At 41.3% G+C, this 16,371-nt stretch overlaps 1 protein-coding gene across 3 annotated transcripts in view; it reads right to left on the reverse strand.

Moving 5' to 3' along the window:
* Nucleotides 1–13,094: 13,094 nt before the first annotated feature.
* The window catches only part of DROSHA (drosha ribonuclease III), a 113,884-nt gene continuing 110,607 nt past the window's right edge, over nt 13,095–16,371 (reverse strand). For all 3 annotated transcript variants that reach the window (XM_081324180.1, XM_081324181.1, XM_081324179.1), the window contains one exon: nt 13,095–13,317. In XM_081324180.1, the coding sequence (XP_081180306.1) occupies nt 13,187–13,317 (131 nt within the window). In that variant the 3' untranslated portion in view covers nt 13,095–13,186. The remainder of the gene's footprint in view (nt 13,318–16,371) is intronic.

The following is a 16,371-nucleotide window of genomic DNA, read 5'->3' on the forward strand; positions in this document are numbered from 1 at the left end:
AGAAGGGCAGTGTGGACAACCGTGGGATCTGGCAGGGTGAGATCTGTGAACCATAAACACAAAGCTTTCGTTGTGTCCCTGCACAACAGATACAGTGCCCTTTCTGACCTTAATACGGACATTAAGGAGACAGGTAAAGGTATCTGTGATAATAACTCAAATAAGCAGGGGATCGTGGTCCAAGATGAAAAACTTCTTTTCAACAGGGAGAAGTGCGAATCTGGTATTACACACCAGTCATGCTGTACACATCATGTCATGGCTGATGCACTTCTTTAATAAATAGTCTTCTAAATACAACCACTATCCTCTTTTCATTTCATCTTATAGAATTGAAATGAATTGCCACATAATGCCAAAGACCTTTACTATTATGCATCTGCTTCTGAGATATAAGAACTCTCCTTAATGCTTGATAAGATAGCAGAAATATTCAACTCTTTCCAATATACTATGTTACCTGGTCTTATTCTTCCTGGTTTCTATTGTCCATCTAGTAATCTCTTAGCTAGAAACCAACAGATTTATCGCTTCTTATCACTGATATTCAATAAAGCTACTCCTCAATTATCACTGAATTCAAAATTATGTGTATATGCCTATTATGTACCATAGGGAAAATAAATAAGGATGAATAGGATAAATGCTATTAGTCTAAAATAGCTATACAGTAGTGTCGAAATGGTTGTAGAAAGTGTCCATTATAGTTCTAGGATGAATGTTCCTGCACATAATATGCATGGATAGAAATAATGTATCACAGCTCAAAAAAAAAAAAGTTTTGTAATATGAAAAACAGCCAAAACGGATGGGATCATAGTTCAAAAAATGTTTCAAGGTAACATTAGAAAATAAAGAACTTAATTAACAAAATTGAACTTTCTGTGAATAAGAGATAAGAAGCTACGAAGGTAGGAAAAGAGAAATCTAGGCTAAATAGAAAAGAATGCAGTGTTCTAAATACAGAAGAATAATTAGAATACTGGAACATTCAAAAGTAACCACTATATAAATATCAACAATGCAAGTTCATTAGCTAGATGCCAACAAGAATTATGGAATAAATAGTCCCATAAAGTTCAAATGTTCTGGCCATTTGTGTTTGTTTCTACTTCTCTTTCATGTAAGAGACATCATAAGATGATGGAGTAGAGGCAAGGAATGCTAAGCTTAGAGTAGGTAATCAAGAGAGAAAGTCTGAATGTCTCTTTAACCATTTATTCAACTTTTCCCATCACTTCTCATGATCCCTAACCTGTCTGCAGTTCACTACTGGTCCACCACCTATTTGGAATCGGGCTGCATGAGCAATAGGCTGGTGTACAAATGGCAGGCCGGCATGTGTGCACACGTGCATGCAGCTCAACCCACTCCTATGGCCCAGTTCCCTTCTCCTCCCCCCTCCCCCACGGCCAGGCCATCAAGCCACAAAGGTTGTGGACCACTGCTTTAGACTTTCTGCACACAATTATGAATTGAGATGTGCATCTTTAAGGCAATTTTCCCCAGCATTTATCTAAGACAGACGTACACATCCCCAGTTTATCAAGCTTACTTTGAGCCTGCTATTTCAGTCAGAATTTTATCAGTCTTAGCTAACTTCACTAGTTCTGGAAGATGGCACAGAGCCCTACTAAACAAAATTTCTAATCATTTTCTTGGAATTTATGACCTATTTAGATTTTAAGAAGTGCCGTAATTAAAGAAAGATTCTCCCTTGAGTGCCACCCTGACATTCTCCCTTATTAGCTGTTAAGGGCAACTTAGACCATAGCATCATATGCAAATACCAGTGATAGTTTACTCCAGCTAGACTTAACGCTATGCCATTGGTGATAGTAATGAATAGATTTTCAAAAATGTTCTAAAAGGAGTGGGTTTTTTGCCCTTGCAGCAGAAGAGAAATGCTCTTACTCCTTCTATAATAAGTACAGATTATTTGCATCATTATTTACATATCTATGGATGAAATATGCTACAGTATGTAGGGACACGAAATATCCACCAATAGAAATCTCTTATAAGCTGGCAAAATTTAAGAGGTAGCCAATTCTGTCAGGCAACATCTAGTCAATGCTTTGGCAGTACCATCGTTTTCTAAATAATTTGGTTAACTTTTTGCTCTAGCTAACAGGGCTAGAATTTAAATTTAGAAGGACAGAGTGATTTTAGCTTTTAAGTGATTTTATACTTGGGTGATTTTAATACTCAAATTTATAACCAGAAATTCTGATACCCTCAATAAGGAAACTTGTTAAGTAGTGGCAATAGCCAACTCCCTAGTCCAGTGGTTCTCAACCTTTTTTTCACCACTGACTCCCTTTGAATATTTTCTGTGGCCATGGACCATGGCCATGGACCACCAAGACTTAAGTCAAGTTTTAAATAACATTTATTCAAGCCTTTGTATACCCCCGGTGATGACATTGCAGGCCCCCATGGTTCCCTGGACCACAGGTTGAAAACCACTGCCCTAGTCTATCCCAAGTCTTGAACCTTAGATGCACACACTAAATGTAAGGCAATTGTCTCATTGTGCTTCTTTTGAAAGGGAAATATCATTTTTATGGACTGTAGCCATATCACTTCTCCTACCTCTCCAAACTTGTTACTCATTAGCAATCTGGTAGAAAAAGTTAATTCCACAGAAAAGCAGATCATCTGCTTTTATATATTTAGACCAGGTTGATGTCTGCTCCAGGGGTGAATCCACTCTTAATGTAGAGCAGTCCTGGGTATTTTATGGTCCCTGGGACATATCCAATGCTTTGGCTGTGTCTGTCCGGCCCACGGGATGTCAATCAGAAATTAGAAATCAAATATAAATAAGTGTACATCATGCACACAATACTAACTTTTAATTATTATTTATATTTTTATTGCCATTAGACATACGTATTTATTTTTATGGTTTTACTGCTTTTAGCATTGTAAGCCCCCCCCCATCCCCAAATTGCCTTGTGGTGAGATGAGCAGCAAATATATTTTAATAAATTTAAATTTTATTTCTTTAAAATAATTTTAATAAATGAATATACCAACTGCATTGGTTTTATAGAAACTGCTATTCCCCCGACCCCCAATGTATGTACCTATGTATGTACCTATGCACCTTCACAACCTTATCAGATCAACCCTCCATAACACCCCCAGTTTCTCAATGCAGACTGCAGGAACCATTTGTGCTTCAGTTTGAGATTCAGACAGCACAGACTCATCCCCAATAGCCCGTGCCTGTTTTCAACAGTGAAGGGACACAGGGCAGAAAATATCCTGCAGCCAAGAAGATTCCACACACATTTGTACTTCTCAGGTGACCCTGAGGACAAGGGTAAACCTTTCAACAACTCTCTAACTAAAGGAATGCAAATGACCATCTGTCCGCAAGCAATATAAATCCTTCCACTCCCCACCCTCTAGTCAGAGATGAAGAAGCTTCTTGGATGAGAAGCAAAATGTCTTCAAAAGAAACACAAGAAAGTCCAATTGCCTCCTGAAAAAAGCACCTTTGGGAGTCCCAGTTTCTCATTAGATTAGTAGTAGTAGATTAGTCTATATGGCGACAAATTACAAACTACAGCTTGTCAAGACAATCAGGTCAATTTAAAGCAGGCAGAAATAAGTTTTTAGCAACTTTTCTTGGCTTGCTTCTTCAAAGCCCAAACGGCAGGAGTAGAGTAGTTCCAATGAGCTTCCAAGCTCAAGATGTTGATGGGAAGACAATGCTACCATCTCTTAACAGTGCACAAGGGAAAGAAATTGGGCTTTAAAAAAGTTCATTCAAAAGTTTATCAAAGAAAATGAAGTTAATGGTACTGGCTAAAGTTGATGAAATTAACTATCTTGATTAAAGACTTTATCTTGCTTTGTTTCTATGTGGACACCGCTTTTGGACTTTTTGCTAGAAACCAAAAGAAATGCTCCATTAATTTTAGGATTTAGATTTGACACATGGAAATATTTGTGATTATATAAACACTGCGTATTATTGAATTTTAGATCAAATACATTATAACTGCATTTAAGAAAGTCTGGTAACATCCTTCTTCCATTTCTTTTTTTTAATTTTACGCCTTTTTTCTTTTTTAATATTTTTTGTAGAAATTTAATAAGGCATATTAAAAAAAAATAATATTGAAAAGCTGGTTTGTTTCAAGCCCATCTTGTCAATTAAAAAAAATACAGGACAGGTTGGAAAGTGAGATAAAAGATAATTGGGTCAACAAAGGCTTATCTTTACAGATCTGAACTAGTTAAAAAAAACACACACACACACACACAACACTTTCAACTTCCCAAGCAGCAAGTCCCAGCAGGTCAACAATTTTAGCCTTTATTGGAAGCCAACATTCACTTCAAAGGTCAGTATCATTAAATAAAATACACAACCAATCACAAAAGGACAAGGTTGACCCCAAAGACAAAATTTTCTATTTCAACGCCTGGTTGGACCTTTGCTTGCCTTCTTGTACTCCCGGTTATGTCAATGTTTTTCACCAAACAACGTCAGCTAAAAGTACTGCAACTGGGTAATAGATGAATAATTTTAAAAAGGAAACTAAAGGACATAGTTAATATAGTATTCCTAAAGCACAGAGGAAGGGAGCAGCAGCATTTGCTCATCAAGATAAATTCTGGTAAGTTTGAACTTTACACATAGTCTGAATATGAATATGGTACATTAAGAAAAAGATAAAGGAAGAAAATCCCCCCTCCCATATTTGGACTAAATTACCCAAGGCCTTAATACTCCTTTACCTACTTTTTTCACTGGAAAGTAGTAGTAGTAGTAGCAGCAGCAGCAGCAGCAGCAACAACAACAATAGTTGGAAGGGACCTTGGAGGTCATCTAGTCCAACCCCTGCTCAGGCAGAAAACCCTATACCATTTCAGACATTCACAGCTTCTGGAGGCAAGTTGTTCCACTGATAAATTGTTATGTCAGGAAGTTTCTCCTTAATTCTAGTTGCTTCTCTCCTTGATTAGTTTCCATCCGTTGCTTCTTGTCCTGCCTCCAGGTGCTTTGGAGAATAGCTTGACTCCCTCTTCTTTGTGGCAACCCCTGAGATATTGGAACACTGCTATCATGTCACCCCTCGTCCTTCTCTTCATTAGACTAGACATACCCAATTCCAGCAAAACTGTTCCTTATATGTTTTAGCCTCCAGTCCCCTATTCATCTTTGTTGCTCTTCTCTGTACTCTTTCTAGAGTATCAACATCTTTTTTACATTGAGCTGACCAAAACTGGATGCAGTATTCCAAGTGTGGCCTTACCAAGGCATTGTAAAGTATTAATGCTTCACATGATCTTGATTCTATCCCTCTGTTAATGCAGCCTAGCACTGTGGTGGCTTTTTTGGCAGCTGCAGCACACTGCTGTCTCATATCTAAGTGATTGTCTACTAGGACTCCAAGATCCTCCTCACAGTTGCTACTGTTGAGCAAAGAACCACCTATACCAGGGGTCAGCAACCTTGAAACAGTGAAAGAGCCACTCGGAACCGGTTCCCTCACAAAAGGAAAAACTGGGAGCCGCAAAAAATGTGTGCGCATGCGCGTACATGCACGCATGTGCAGAACAGGGTTTGACTGAAGAGTGGAGCCAAGGCGAGATATGCACCTACCCTGCATATTTGAACTGATTGGTTGAACTTTTTTTAGTCCCACTTTTTTTTTGGACTGCACATGGCAGAGGACTGGGAGCCGCAGGAGACGGCTGAAAGAGCCGCATGTGGCTCCGGAGCCGCGGGTTGCAGACCTGTGACCTATACTATACCTGGGCATCTGGTTTTTCTTGCCTAAATGCAGAACCTTGCTTTTTTCACCACTGAATTTCATTGTTAGATAGCGCCCAGTGTTCAAGTATGTCAAGATCCTTCTGTATCTGAAGCCTATCTTCTGGAGTAATAAGATACCATATTGCCATGCTTTTGTGATTAGCCAAAATTTCAGTGAGAGGGTCCTGAGAAACCTTGATGGTTATAAAAAGACGTTTTAGGGTTATGCACGTCCCCTCTCTTCTACAGAAAACAAAGATTCCATGGAATGATATATCACAGGAAGATAGTGACTCTATTGCCATCTCAACAACGATGATGAGAAACGTACATGTTGGGTTTATTTCTGCAATCATTACAATCCTCAACTTACAACTCCAATGAAGCCCAAAATGTATGTTACTGAAACAGTTAAATGAGTTTCGCCCTCTTTTATGACCTTTGTTGCCACTGTTGTTAAATGAATCACTGCAGTTATTAACTTAGTAACAGGGTTGTAAAATGAATCTGGCTTCCCCATTGATTTTGTCAGTAGGTCGCAAAAGGGAATCACATGTCTCCAGGATGGCTGCAACTGGCATAAATATGAGCCAATTCCAAGTGTCTGAATTTGCATCTCATTGCCATGGGGATGTTGCAATGGTCGTTGACCATGGTTGTTTTTTCAGTGCCTTTGTAACTTCAAATGGTCACTAAACAAATAGTTGTTAGTTGAGAACATGGATGTGAATTTTCCCATTAGGGATCTGGTCATTAAAATATCAATAGGCACAGAATCCTGGTGAGCACCCTGCGTATTTGTTTTCCCCACAATAATTCAATAATTGCACTGCAGAACTAGGTGAGGTTTTGCTTTGATCATTATACAGTAATGTTAAGTGTGGCCTTCGCACACATTTACTGAGTAAATGACACCTAATCCATTTATATTGGACAGGGGGGAAAAAAGGGTCTTTTCTTGCCCAAGGTTAAACCTGCCTCTTGCTTTTGAAGACAACTGGTTTTCCAAGAGACAGTTTTGTCAGTTGCACTTCATTTAAAGGTAAAGGTAAAGGTTCCCCCGCACACGCGTGCTAGTCGTTTCCGACTCTAGGGGCCGGTGCTCATCTCCGTTTCAAAGCCGAAGAGCCAGCACTTGTCCGAGGACATCTCCGTGGTCATGTGGCCGGCATGACTAGACGCCAAAGGCGCACGGAACGCTGTTACCTTCCCACCATAGTGGTCCCTATTTTTCTACTTGCATTTTTACGTGCTTTCAAACTGCTAGGTTGGCAGAAGCTGGGACAAGTAACAGGCGCTCACTCTGTTACACGGCACTCGGGATTCGACCTGCCAAACTGCCGACCATCTGGTCGACAAGCTCAGTGTCCTAACCCACTGAGCCACTTCATTTACTCTCAAAACTTTTATGAGATCCTAGCCTATGTTTTCACAGGCTCAGATCTGTCAGATCTGTCAGAAAGCTGGGCAAACCATTCCTTGCAAGTGGCCACACGAAAAGGCGGCGGCGGCGGGCGGGGGAGGAATAAGCAGGAAATTGTGCCTGAATGACGCAAGAAGATATTTTTTTAAAAGCATGGTTGAGCCACTTCTGTGCTACACAAGTTCAACTGATTATGGGCCATCAAGTTGTTGTCCACTTTTAACAGCCACATAAATGTTCTCTATGACAATCTGTCCCTAATCTAGTGTCTTCCAATGGTATACTCATTGCCTCTTTAACTTGTTCCTGGTCACCCTCTTCTTTTCTTCCATCTTTCCCAACATCAGATCCTTGTCTAGAGTTAGGTCTTTGCTTAATTATCCAAACCACACAAGTTATCTAACAATAAACCAGAGGACATCTCTATGTACATATGTTCTTACAATCTTCACTCCTACATCCTTTACCTCTTTGAAATTGAACATTTTGAACAATGGGGGCTTCCCTACTACACTTGTGTCAAGAGCACCAAAGCACTTCCAGGTAGAAAAGATTTGCCCAGGGAATGCCCAGTTGAGGGCTCAGGCCCTCCTAAGTTGCCCACCAAAGTGGGCAACCACCATCTGTCTACTCACGGTCATCCACTCTTGAACTGCTGGGTGGGCTGGAGAAAGTAACGGGAGCTCACCCCTATCCCGTGGCAGCAACCGGGTCTCAAATGCGAGCTTGCTGATCATCAGCTCAGCATTCTCAACTCATGTCACTGCTCTCCTTCAATGGATTCCCAGAAGGTCCCGGAATCCTTTTTACTGCTGGACCGAATCCACAATTGGGGTAATACAAATTACCTTTCAGACCCAAGTATTCCATTAAACTGACTTAGTACCAGTCAGTCTCTCTCAATTCAATTATTTTTATAGTTGGACAGGGGGAAGATAAAAGTTTGCAGGAAACCCTTACAGGTTGTCTTAAACTCCCAGAAAGATATATAAACCAATGTAATAAAGTTGTTTTTTTTTATTCTAAAACATCACCTACCATTACACCAGACTAGGCAACTACACTGAAAACATACAAGAAATAAATACACTTGCCAAGTTGTAGTCAGAAAGTGCAATGGTGCAGAAGATTGGCCTCTGGTCGAAAGTTATTCGGGACCAGCACTTATCACATACAGTACAGCAGAGAGAAGAATGGCAGGAGAAATTTGGAATTCAGTTTTTATTTGGCAGCTGTGGACCAGTCTGCTTTATTTAGATCTCTTTTTGCTTTGGGCAAAGTAGCTACTTATCATGAAGCAGCATCTCCCTTCACCTTGTTTCAGGTTGTGGAGGCTTGATCTGTTCTGCTCCCATAATCAGGTGGATTGAAGCAGGCTTACCTCTTCACTCTCAGAAGAGATACACTGCTTCACTTTCACTTAGATCAAAGCTCCGATGAAGTCACGCACACTTCAAAATGACACGCACCCCGTCATTTAGGGTGGTTGCCCAATGAAACTATCGTTAAGAAATTTCCTAATCTGGAAGTGGAACATTTTGATCCATTTCTCCAGGCTATAGAGCCACATTTGATCTTTTAAAAAGCACATTGTTTTATTTTAGCAGTTTTCTTCCTAACACAAAAGCATCTGAAAAGCACCAAGAATACCACCAAATGAAAGCTTCTCTAGCAAAGGTCTGGCCCAGCTCTTTTTTCAAGGACTAAAGTAAACCATCCTCTCTCCCTTCTCCCACACTAATTATGACAAAGTTTAAAAGTTTATGATAGCAATTGAAAATCTTTATCACCCCCAGAACAGATGGCTGACAAGGCAGTTTTGGCTGACCTGTCCAATGAAGTCACCGAGGCACCTTATCTTCCAGAATTTTAATTGTCTTTCCAGAAACTCTGTAATTGGATATTGAATAACATTAGCATGTTTAATATCCAGTGAATTCGAAATGGCTTTTTTTTTGCTAGTTTATATTCCCGTACAAACTTGGTTATGACAAGTTGAGTTACAATTATGGCTGACATAATCAATGAAAGCTACCTGGGAGAATATATTTACTTTTCTATCTGGGACTCCAAGCACCCAGGGTTTTTCTTTCTTTCCTTTTTTCCAAGGAGAAGACACACTATTAATTCTATAAATCACTTTTCAGGACTCATTTACCTGTCTTTAGCATTGACTTCAAAGTACTACACTTACATACAGTATTTATTTATTTATTCACCAAATTTATACATCACCCATCTCCCTGTATCAGTAACTCTGGGTTATTTATAATAAAAGAGACCACAAAACCATACAAAAAGTCCAAGAGTCTCCACAAGGAAGCAGCCACCCCCATGGCAGGAATGGGACAACTTGCCACAGCCAACTTGTTGCAGCCAACTCAGCATGGCCTACTCACTGAGAAACAACTCGCCATGGCCACCTTGCTGTGGGATAACTCGCTGTGGGACAACTGAACAGTTCTATTTAATTATTTAAAATAAAATTTATTTTAATTTTTGCCATTCATTCTATCCCTCCTTTTGCATCCTTTCTTTAATGATACTGTTCCATCATTTCGTTGTTATTAGTGTAACTCTTGTCCCTCAGTGAGTTGTCCTGTGGCAAGATGGCTGTGATGAGTTGGCTGTGGCGAGTTGGCTGCTTATCACTCTTGGCTGCTTATCACTCTTGGATCCCCACGCTTAAGTTGCCTGAGCCAGAAGACCAAGAGTGGAGGCCAACCTTGCTTCCAGAGATAGGAAGTTCCACAGGGTGGAGTCAATGGCAGCCAAGGCTCTCCTTCTAGATCCCAGCAATCAAAATTCTTTACTCAAAGGGTTCCGCACCATGTCCTTCCTGCCAGACCTGGTGGGTGGATCAATGTAATAGGGAGAAGACTGTTTATCTTTGTCTCAGTAAATAACCAAAGTACCTGTAATTCTAATAAGCAGATCACCTATCAAAAGGAGGGAACATCCCAAAATACATTTATCCTTCCCATGTTAAAATCTTTACGTATCAACAAAATGTAAAAAAATATATATACTGATGATTAAGATTTAGATAGTGATGTTGAGCATTTAAAGCAGTTTTTTTTTTAAAAAATCGATCATACTTACTAAATTATTTTGGACTCCTACCTTATGTAATATTAAAAAAAATAACACCTATTGGTTGCTAGAAAATGAAAATATTTTTGGCGCAATTTAAATTATTTATGGATTTTCAGATTTATGATTTATACTATTTTTAAATATTGGATAATATAACATTGTTTTGAATATTAATGTATTATGTTAAAGATGAACAAAACTATACTAATGGTCCATTAATGCTCCATTTTTGGAATGATAAAGTTCAGAATAGTACTAGCCCTAAGTATTTCCCTCATGCTACTGTTATGATTCTGCTTGTGTTTAATCACCACAAAAATTCATAATTGCTTATATTTCCACACACACATGTATATATATATACACACATACTATATGTGTATAATAAATATATACATATTATAAAATGCATCATCCTTGAAAAAATTGCATAACTGATCCTTTAAAACAAATATCCAATGCTTTAAATAGCAACTGAAACAGAAATTGGGAAGATTAAGATCACTTTCCTCACATCATTTAACAAGTTATATTAACTTTTTTTTAAAAAAATGCAATAAACCTGGTAAAAATTATCACTGACAAGAAATAATAATACATGCAAATATTATTTATGTCTGGTGAACCTCTTCCAACAAAGCTTTCAAAGGAAAGACCAGGATACAAAATAAATATATAATATAGTTCGATCAGATGAGTAAACTGAGGCAAAATATGACCCCCTTGAGGGATGAGACATCTGGATTTCCCAACTGAAAAATTGGAGGACAAAATCACCTGATGGAAGGAGAACCTGAATTAAATGGGCCTGTCAGCTGGGTGAATCATGGTTGTAGTACGCAGTGGCGTAGCGTGGGGGGTGCAGGGGGGGCCGGCCGCACCGGGCGCAACATCTGGGGGGGGCGCGCTCGACGGCGCCGGGATCCGGCAGGGCGGAGGCACCGGAGCCCCAGCCGGGAAGGGCCTGACGCCCCACGGCGCGCCACACACACACACACACACAAACACACAACCACACAGCGTGACTCCTCCTTCGGGCCGCTCTGCCTTCGCTCTGGCGCTGGACGGAAGCCTTCTCTCCCTCCTCCCCCCCCCCGCAAAGGAGAAGGCGGCTCCTGCCGTGCACAGAGCGCGGCCCTCCTGCAAGCCCGGGGCTCCGCTGCAGAGGCTCTCCCAAGGCGCTCCCGGGGTTGCCAAAGGCGGGGGGGGGCGCGGCGGGGCTTGAAAGAGGGTGGATTTCCCGCGGGGGGAGGATCGCTGCAGCGTCTCTCCGGGGGTCCCTGCTCTGGAACGAAAGCTGCGTCGGCAGGTTGCCGATCCAACCGTGCATCGGCGATCGGGACCACCCCCCCGACACACGTCGCCAGCAGCGAGAGTTTCCAGCCAGGCCGGCGAATCTTTGGGGTGAGGTGCCAAAGAGAAGGAGGCGGCTTGGCTTGGATAAGCAGCGTCTGGGCAGAAAATAGGTCGGGCGCCGCAGCAAGTATGAATTCCTGGGGTTCAGCCTAAGCAGGCAAAGCTGCAGGGTGGGTTGGTTGGCTTTTCCGGCTTTGGAATAACCTTGGGAAGCTGAGGCATTGTAAGTTGGAAGTCATTGTTTGTCGCCTAACATGTTGGGTCAACCCCACGCCACATGCTAAGCCATAAACCGTGGTTGGTATCCAGGGTTTAGGACAAGATGGAGAAAACTAGCCAATTGTGGGATCATAAATCTTGATGAAGCCCATCATCGCTCCATGTGATGTATGCACTCAATCTACAAACGTAGTCCAAGCCTATTCACATCTGTTGTAAGGTCATTCTCTCGTGGGGTTTATCCTGACGTCCACTAAGAGTGGAACAAACATGCCCCATTAACCATTTTCAACGCCATGTCCTCTCTTTGTCTCATCCTAAATCACAGCTGAGGCACCTTAAAGTTGCCTTGTTTCAGTGTTAAACTAGCATTTTCCCTCTTCTCCAGAGACCCTTTTTTGCCTTGAACCTAACTCAGGGGTAGGCAACCTTGGCTCTTTTATGACTCATGGACTTCAACTCCCAGAATTCCTGAGCTAGTGGAAGAAACTCGAGTGCTAAAATCCACAGGTTAGGGGGCGCAAATTACTTGCCTTGCCCCGGGTGCTGACAACCCACGCTACGCCACTGGTAGTACGATTACATATATGTGCCCTTTATAAGCAACCCTTCTGTAAAACTGATAACTGATCCAAGTATTTTAGAGCTAGGGTTAACATCTATGAGGATGTTTCCAAGACAAACATAATTTAACATATTTTTTATTATTATGTGCCATCATGTCATTGTCAATTCTTAGTGACGGCATTTCTCCATGACAATCTCTCCTTAACTTGGTCCTTCAGGTGCACACATTGCCACTTTAATTGAAGCCCCTCTCCCCTGCTGTTTTTCTTCATTTTCTCTTTTTGTCCTTGGGTCTTTCCATAATGTGTCCAAAATAGGATAATTTGAGCTTGTTGATTTGTGCCTTGCGTTCATTTAGTATACATCTTCTTAACTGTAGTGTGGCACAGGCAGAACGTAGCAGAAAATAGCATTCTGTTTAATAACTTATTATTTCGTATGACACAACAATAGGAATAACACTATATTTTTCTTAGTTTTAGAACATAACGTATTTTGAAATAAAAATATTTTATTGTTCACAAACCTAGTCTGGGGACATGAAATTCTTCAGAAAGCCTATGTTCTTGAAAAAAATCATTTTTAAATTTTATGAATGCAGCTTTGCCTCTTAAAATGGAGATAAAACTTATTAGTAAAAAAAACACACAAAAGCAAACATGATTTCATTTATTTTCATGAAACCAGGATGGTTTTTTTTAATAGGCCATGGTCAAAGTTAAGCAAATATACTGTTTCCTTCCCCCTCATTTTCTCATGTCTTCTGAATCATCCAGATCTTTTTCTTGATGTTCTCGTTCCCACCTCATTTCTTTAAGCTCTTGCCGGTACTTCCGTTCAATGAACCGTTTTTGATGGGCCATCTGAGGAAAATTATCTGAGACAAGAAGAAATATTTCATATAAATAAAAGCCAGCCAATGTCATGATCTTCCCACCATCAAATATAACATTCAGCTGTCATTATTGTATTATTTAGTCAGGATAAAGAGCACTTGTTGCACATACTGGTTTGGTTGTAATCCCCTATTTACTTTGAAGTAGCCTACTGATTGTATGTGCATAGCATTTATGTGAATAAGATTTACCACATTTGTTGGCAATCGGGGAATGATTTAAATGGAATAAGATTAGTCACAGTGCGACATTAAATACTGGGATCTGGTTGAGATGCCACCACAAAGCTATGGAGTATTTAACTGTATTTTCTATTTTATAAAAGTTTCCACAGAGATCCATTTGAGTTGATGACTGCTTAGAGATCATATTAGGGATGTAAAATGAGTGATCCTCGTGTTCGATAAAATACTTGTTCAGCAAGCTTCTACCATAAAACATGTCAGCAGGAGGGCTGGAAAGATCCTTATTATGATGATAAAATTCTACCATAAATCATAGATCATTAATAGATTATGCTGAGAAGTCCTGAAAAATCCTATCATTCTTCATCAAAGATGAGAAGAAGACCATCTGGAGCTAATCAAGACAATTTTCCTCCATTACTACTACTACTACTACAGACGTGTGTGAGAAACAGAGAAAGAGAAGCCATTAGCCTCTTAAAGACCAAAGCACCCAATCTAGAAGCCAAAATTAGTTAATTCAACTCAGCAAAAGTGGTGCAAAATAAGGAGTATAAACATAGCAACAATGGTGATGCCAGATGGAAGGGCACTCTTGAAAGTGTTGCCCGGGTTGAATTTTGTGCCAGAGAACAAATTGCCATGTGTGATAGATGAGCTAGTGCTGATGCTGAAACAGCTGGTGTCCTTGGGAACTGGAGACTTGATACACTACCACCTGGGAAATGCAGCTGAAGCCAAAGGTGAAGGAAGAGCTACAGAAAGCAGAGCTTTGACGTGTTTCTTTTTTTTAATCTCAAGAGTATCTTATTAAGTAAATCACTTCTCTGAAACAATGTGAAATTTTGCAGGTGAGAAAAACCCTGACCCAGGGACAGATTATCTCCCAGTTGGGGAAGTGCCAGAAGTCTTTCTTCAAAGGATGGATGATGCTTTTAACGGCTCAGATTTCATCCCAATGAACAAAATACATTTCTCTACAAGCTGTGCAAAGAGAAGGCATTTTGGCCAATAGGTTTACAACGGAAGACAAAGCTTGGAGAGGTCTCATCCTCTGAATTTTCTCCAGAACCACCTTAAAACCTTGATCAGTCTTCAACACTCCTGTATCGTTAAATATGATTCAGACAAACACATCCAGGTTAAGAATGTTTGACAACACATCAGTAGAGACTTACCTAGCCAGCTAACATAAAAACGTGTTTTTCACGAGAATCCCTGATCTGGCTTTGAAAATGTATGACTTAAATTAAAAGTCAAGAAGTATGCAATCTTTTTTGGTTGGGCCCTGCCTTGGGCCTTTAAGGGAGCCTGATCAAATTTGGAGATGACGTGATTTCATGCACATTTATTTTTAGCTAGCATTACTGCCTTTTGATTTAAATCAGCCCTTGGAGGTAGGCCAGGTCAAGAAACTGGCACCGCAGGGATTCCAGGAATGCCACTGTATTGTTGTAAGGTGTAATTACAGAATCTTGAAAGCTTGTCAATTTCTCTCTGTCCCGACAGATAGAATAGTAAAGAAAAGCAAGGCAGTCGAATTTCTTTCATTTGCTTCAGTCTCTGGACTGTGTAATCTCTTCTCCAGGTCCTTCCTAAATGGCTCATTGTTTCCTTCTCCAAGATCAGCTCTAAATTCCTTTACATTGAAAATTCCCAGTGTTAGGAATAGCTGTTTAAGGGGGATCCAGGATCGGCCTACAATAAGGGTCCCCAACCCCTGGGCTGCAGACTGGTGGCGGTCCACAGCCTGTTGGAAACCAGGCCATGCAAGTGGTGAGCGAGAATGAGCAAAGCATCTGCGCATGCGCGGATGTAGGTTGCACATGCGAAACCATTCCCTAACACTGCTGGGGACCAGGCCTTGCAAGTGGTGGGCGAGAGTGAGCAAAGCTTCATCTGTGCATGCACGGATGTAGGTTGCGCATGCGAAACCATTCCCTAACACTGCTGGGGACCAGGCCTTGCAAGTGGGGCGAGAGTGAGCAAAGCTTCATCTACGCATGCACGGATGTAGGTTGTGCATGCGAAACCATTCCCTAACACTGCTGGGGACCAGGCCTTGCAAGTGGGGCGAGAGTGAGCAAAGCTTCATCTGTGCATGCACGGATGTAGGTTGCGCATGCAAAACCATTCCCTAACACTGCTGGGGGACCAGGCCTTGCAAGTGGTGGGCGAGAGTGAGCAAAGCTTCATCTGCGCATGCACGGATGTAGGTTGCGCATGCAAAACCATTCCCTAACACTGCTGGGGACCAGGCCTTGCAAGTGGTGGGCAAGAGTGAGCAAAGCTTCATCTGCGCATGCGCGGATGTAGGTTGTGCATGCGAAACCATTCCCTAACACTGCTGGGGACCAGGCCTTGCAAGTGGTGGGCGAGAGTGAGCAAAGCTTCATCTGCGCAAGTGTGGATGTAGGTTGCGCATGTGAAACCATTCCCTAACACTGCTGGGGACCAGGCCTTGCAAGTGGTGGGCGAGAGCGAGCAAAGCTTCACCTGCGCATTCCCTCACACTGCCGGTCCTTGGAAGACAGATTTCCTTCCGAAACCGGGTCCCTGGAGCCAGAAAGGTTGGGGACCCCTGGCCTACAAGACTAGAGGCAAATCTGGCTCAGAAACTTTGGATTCTGTATCCATGTTATAGGTCGGTGTTTTTCAATCGTGGGTCATTTTGACCTAGCATGCTGGCTAGGGAATTCTGGAAGTTAAAATCCATACATCTTAAAATAGCCAAAGATGAGAAACACTGCTGTAAGGAAAGAACTGTAGCATGATTTAAAGGTTCCATCCCAGGTCTCCATATCTTCCACATTCATGCCAGAAAGCAAATAATTAACAGAGAACAAATGT

This window comes from Vipera berus, assembly GCF_964194415.1.
Source record: "Vipera berus genome assembly, chromosome: 3".
Taxonomy (NCBI): Eukaryota; Metazoa; Chordata; class Lepidosauria; order Squamata; family Viperidae; genus Vipera; species Vipera berus.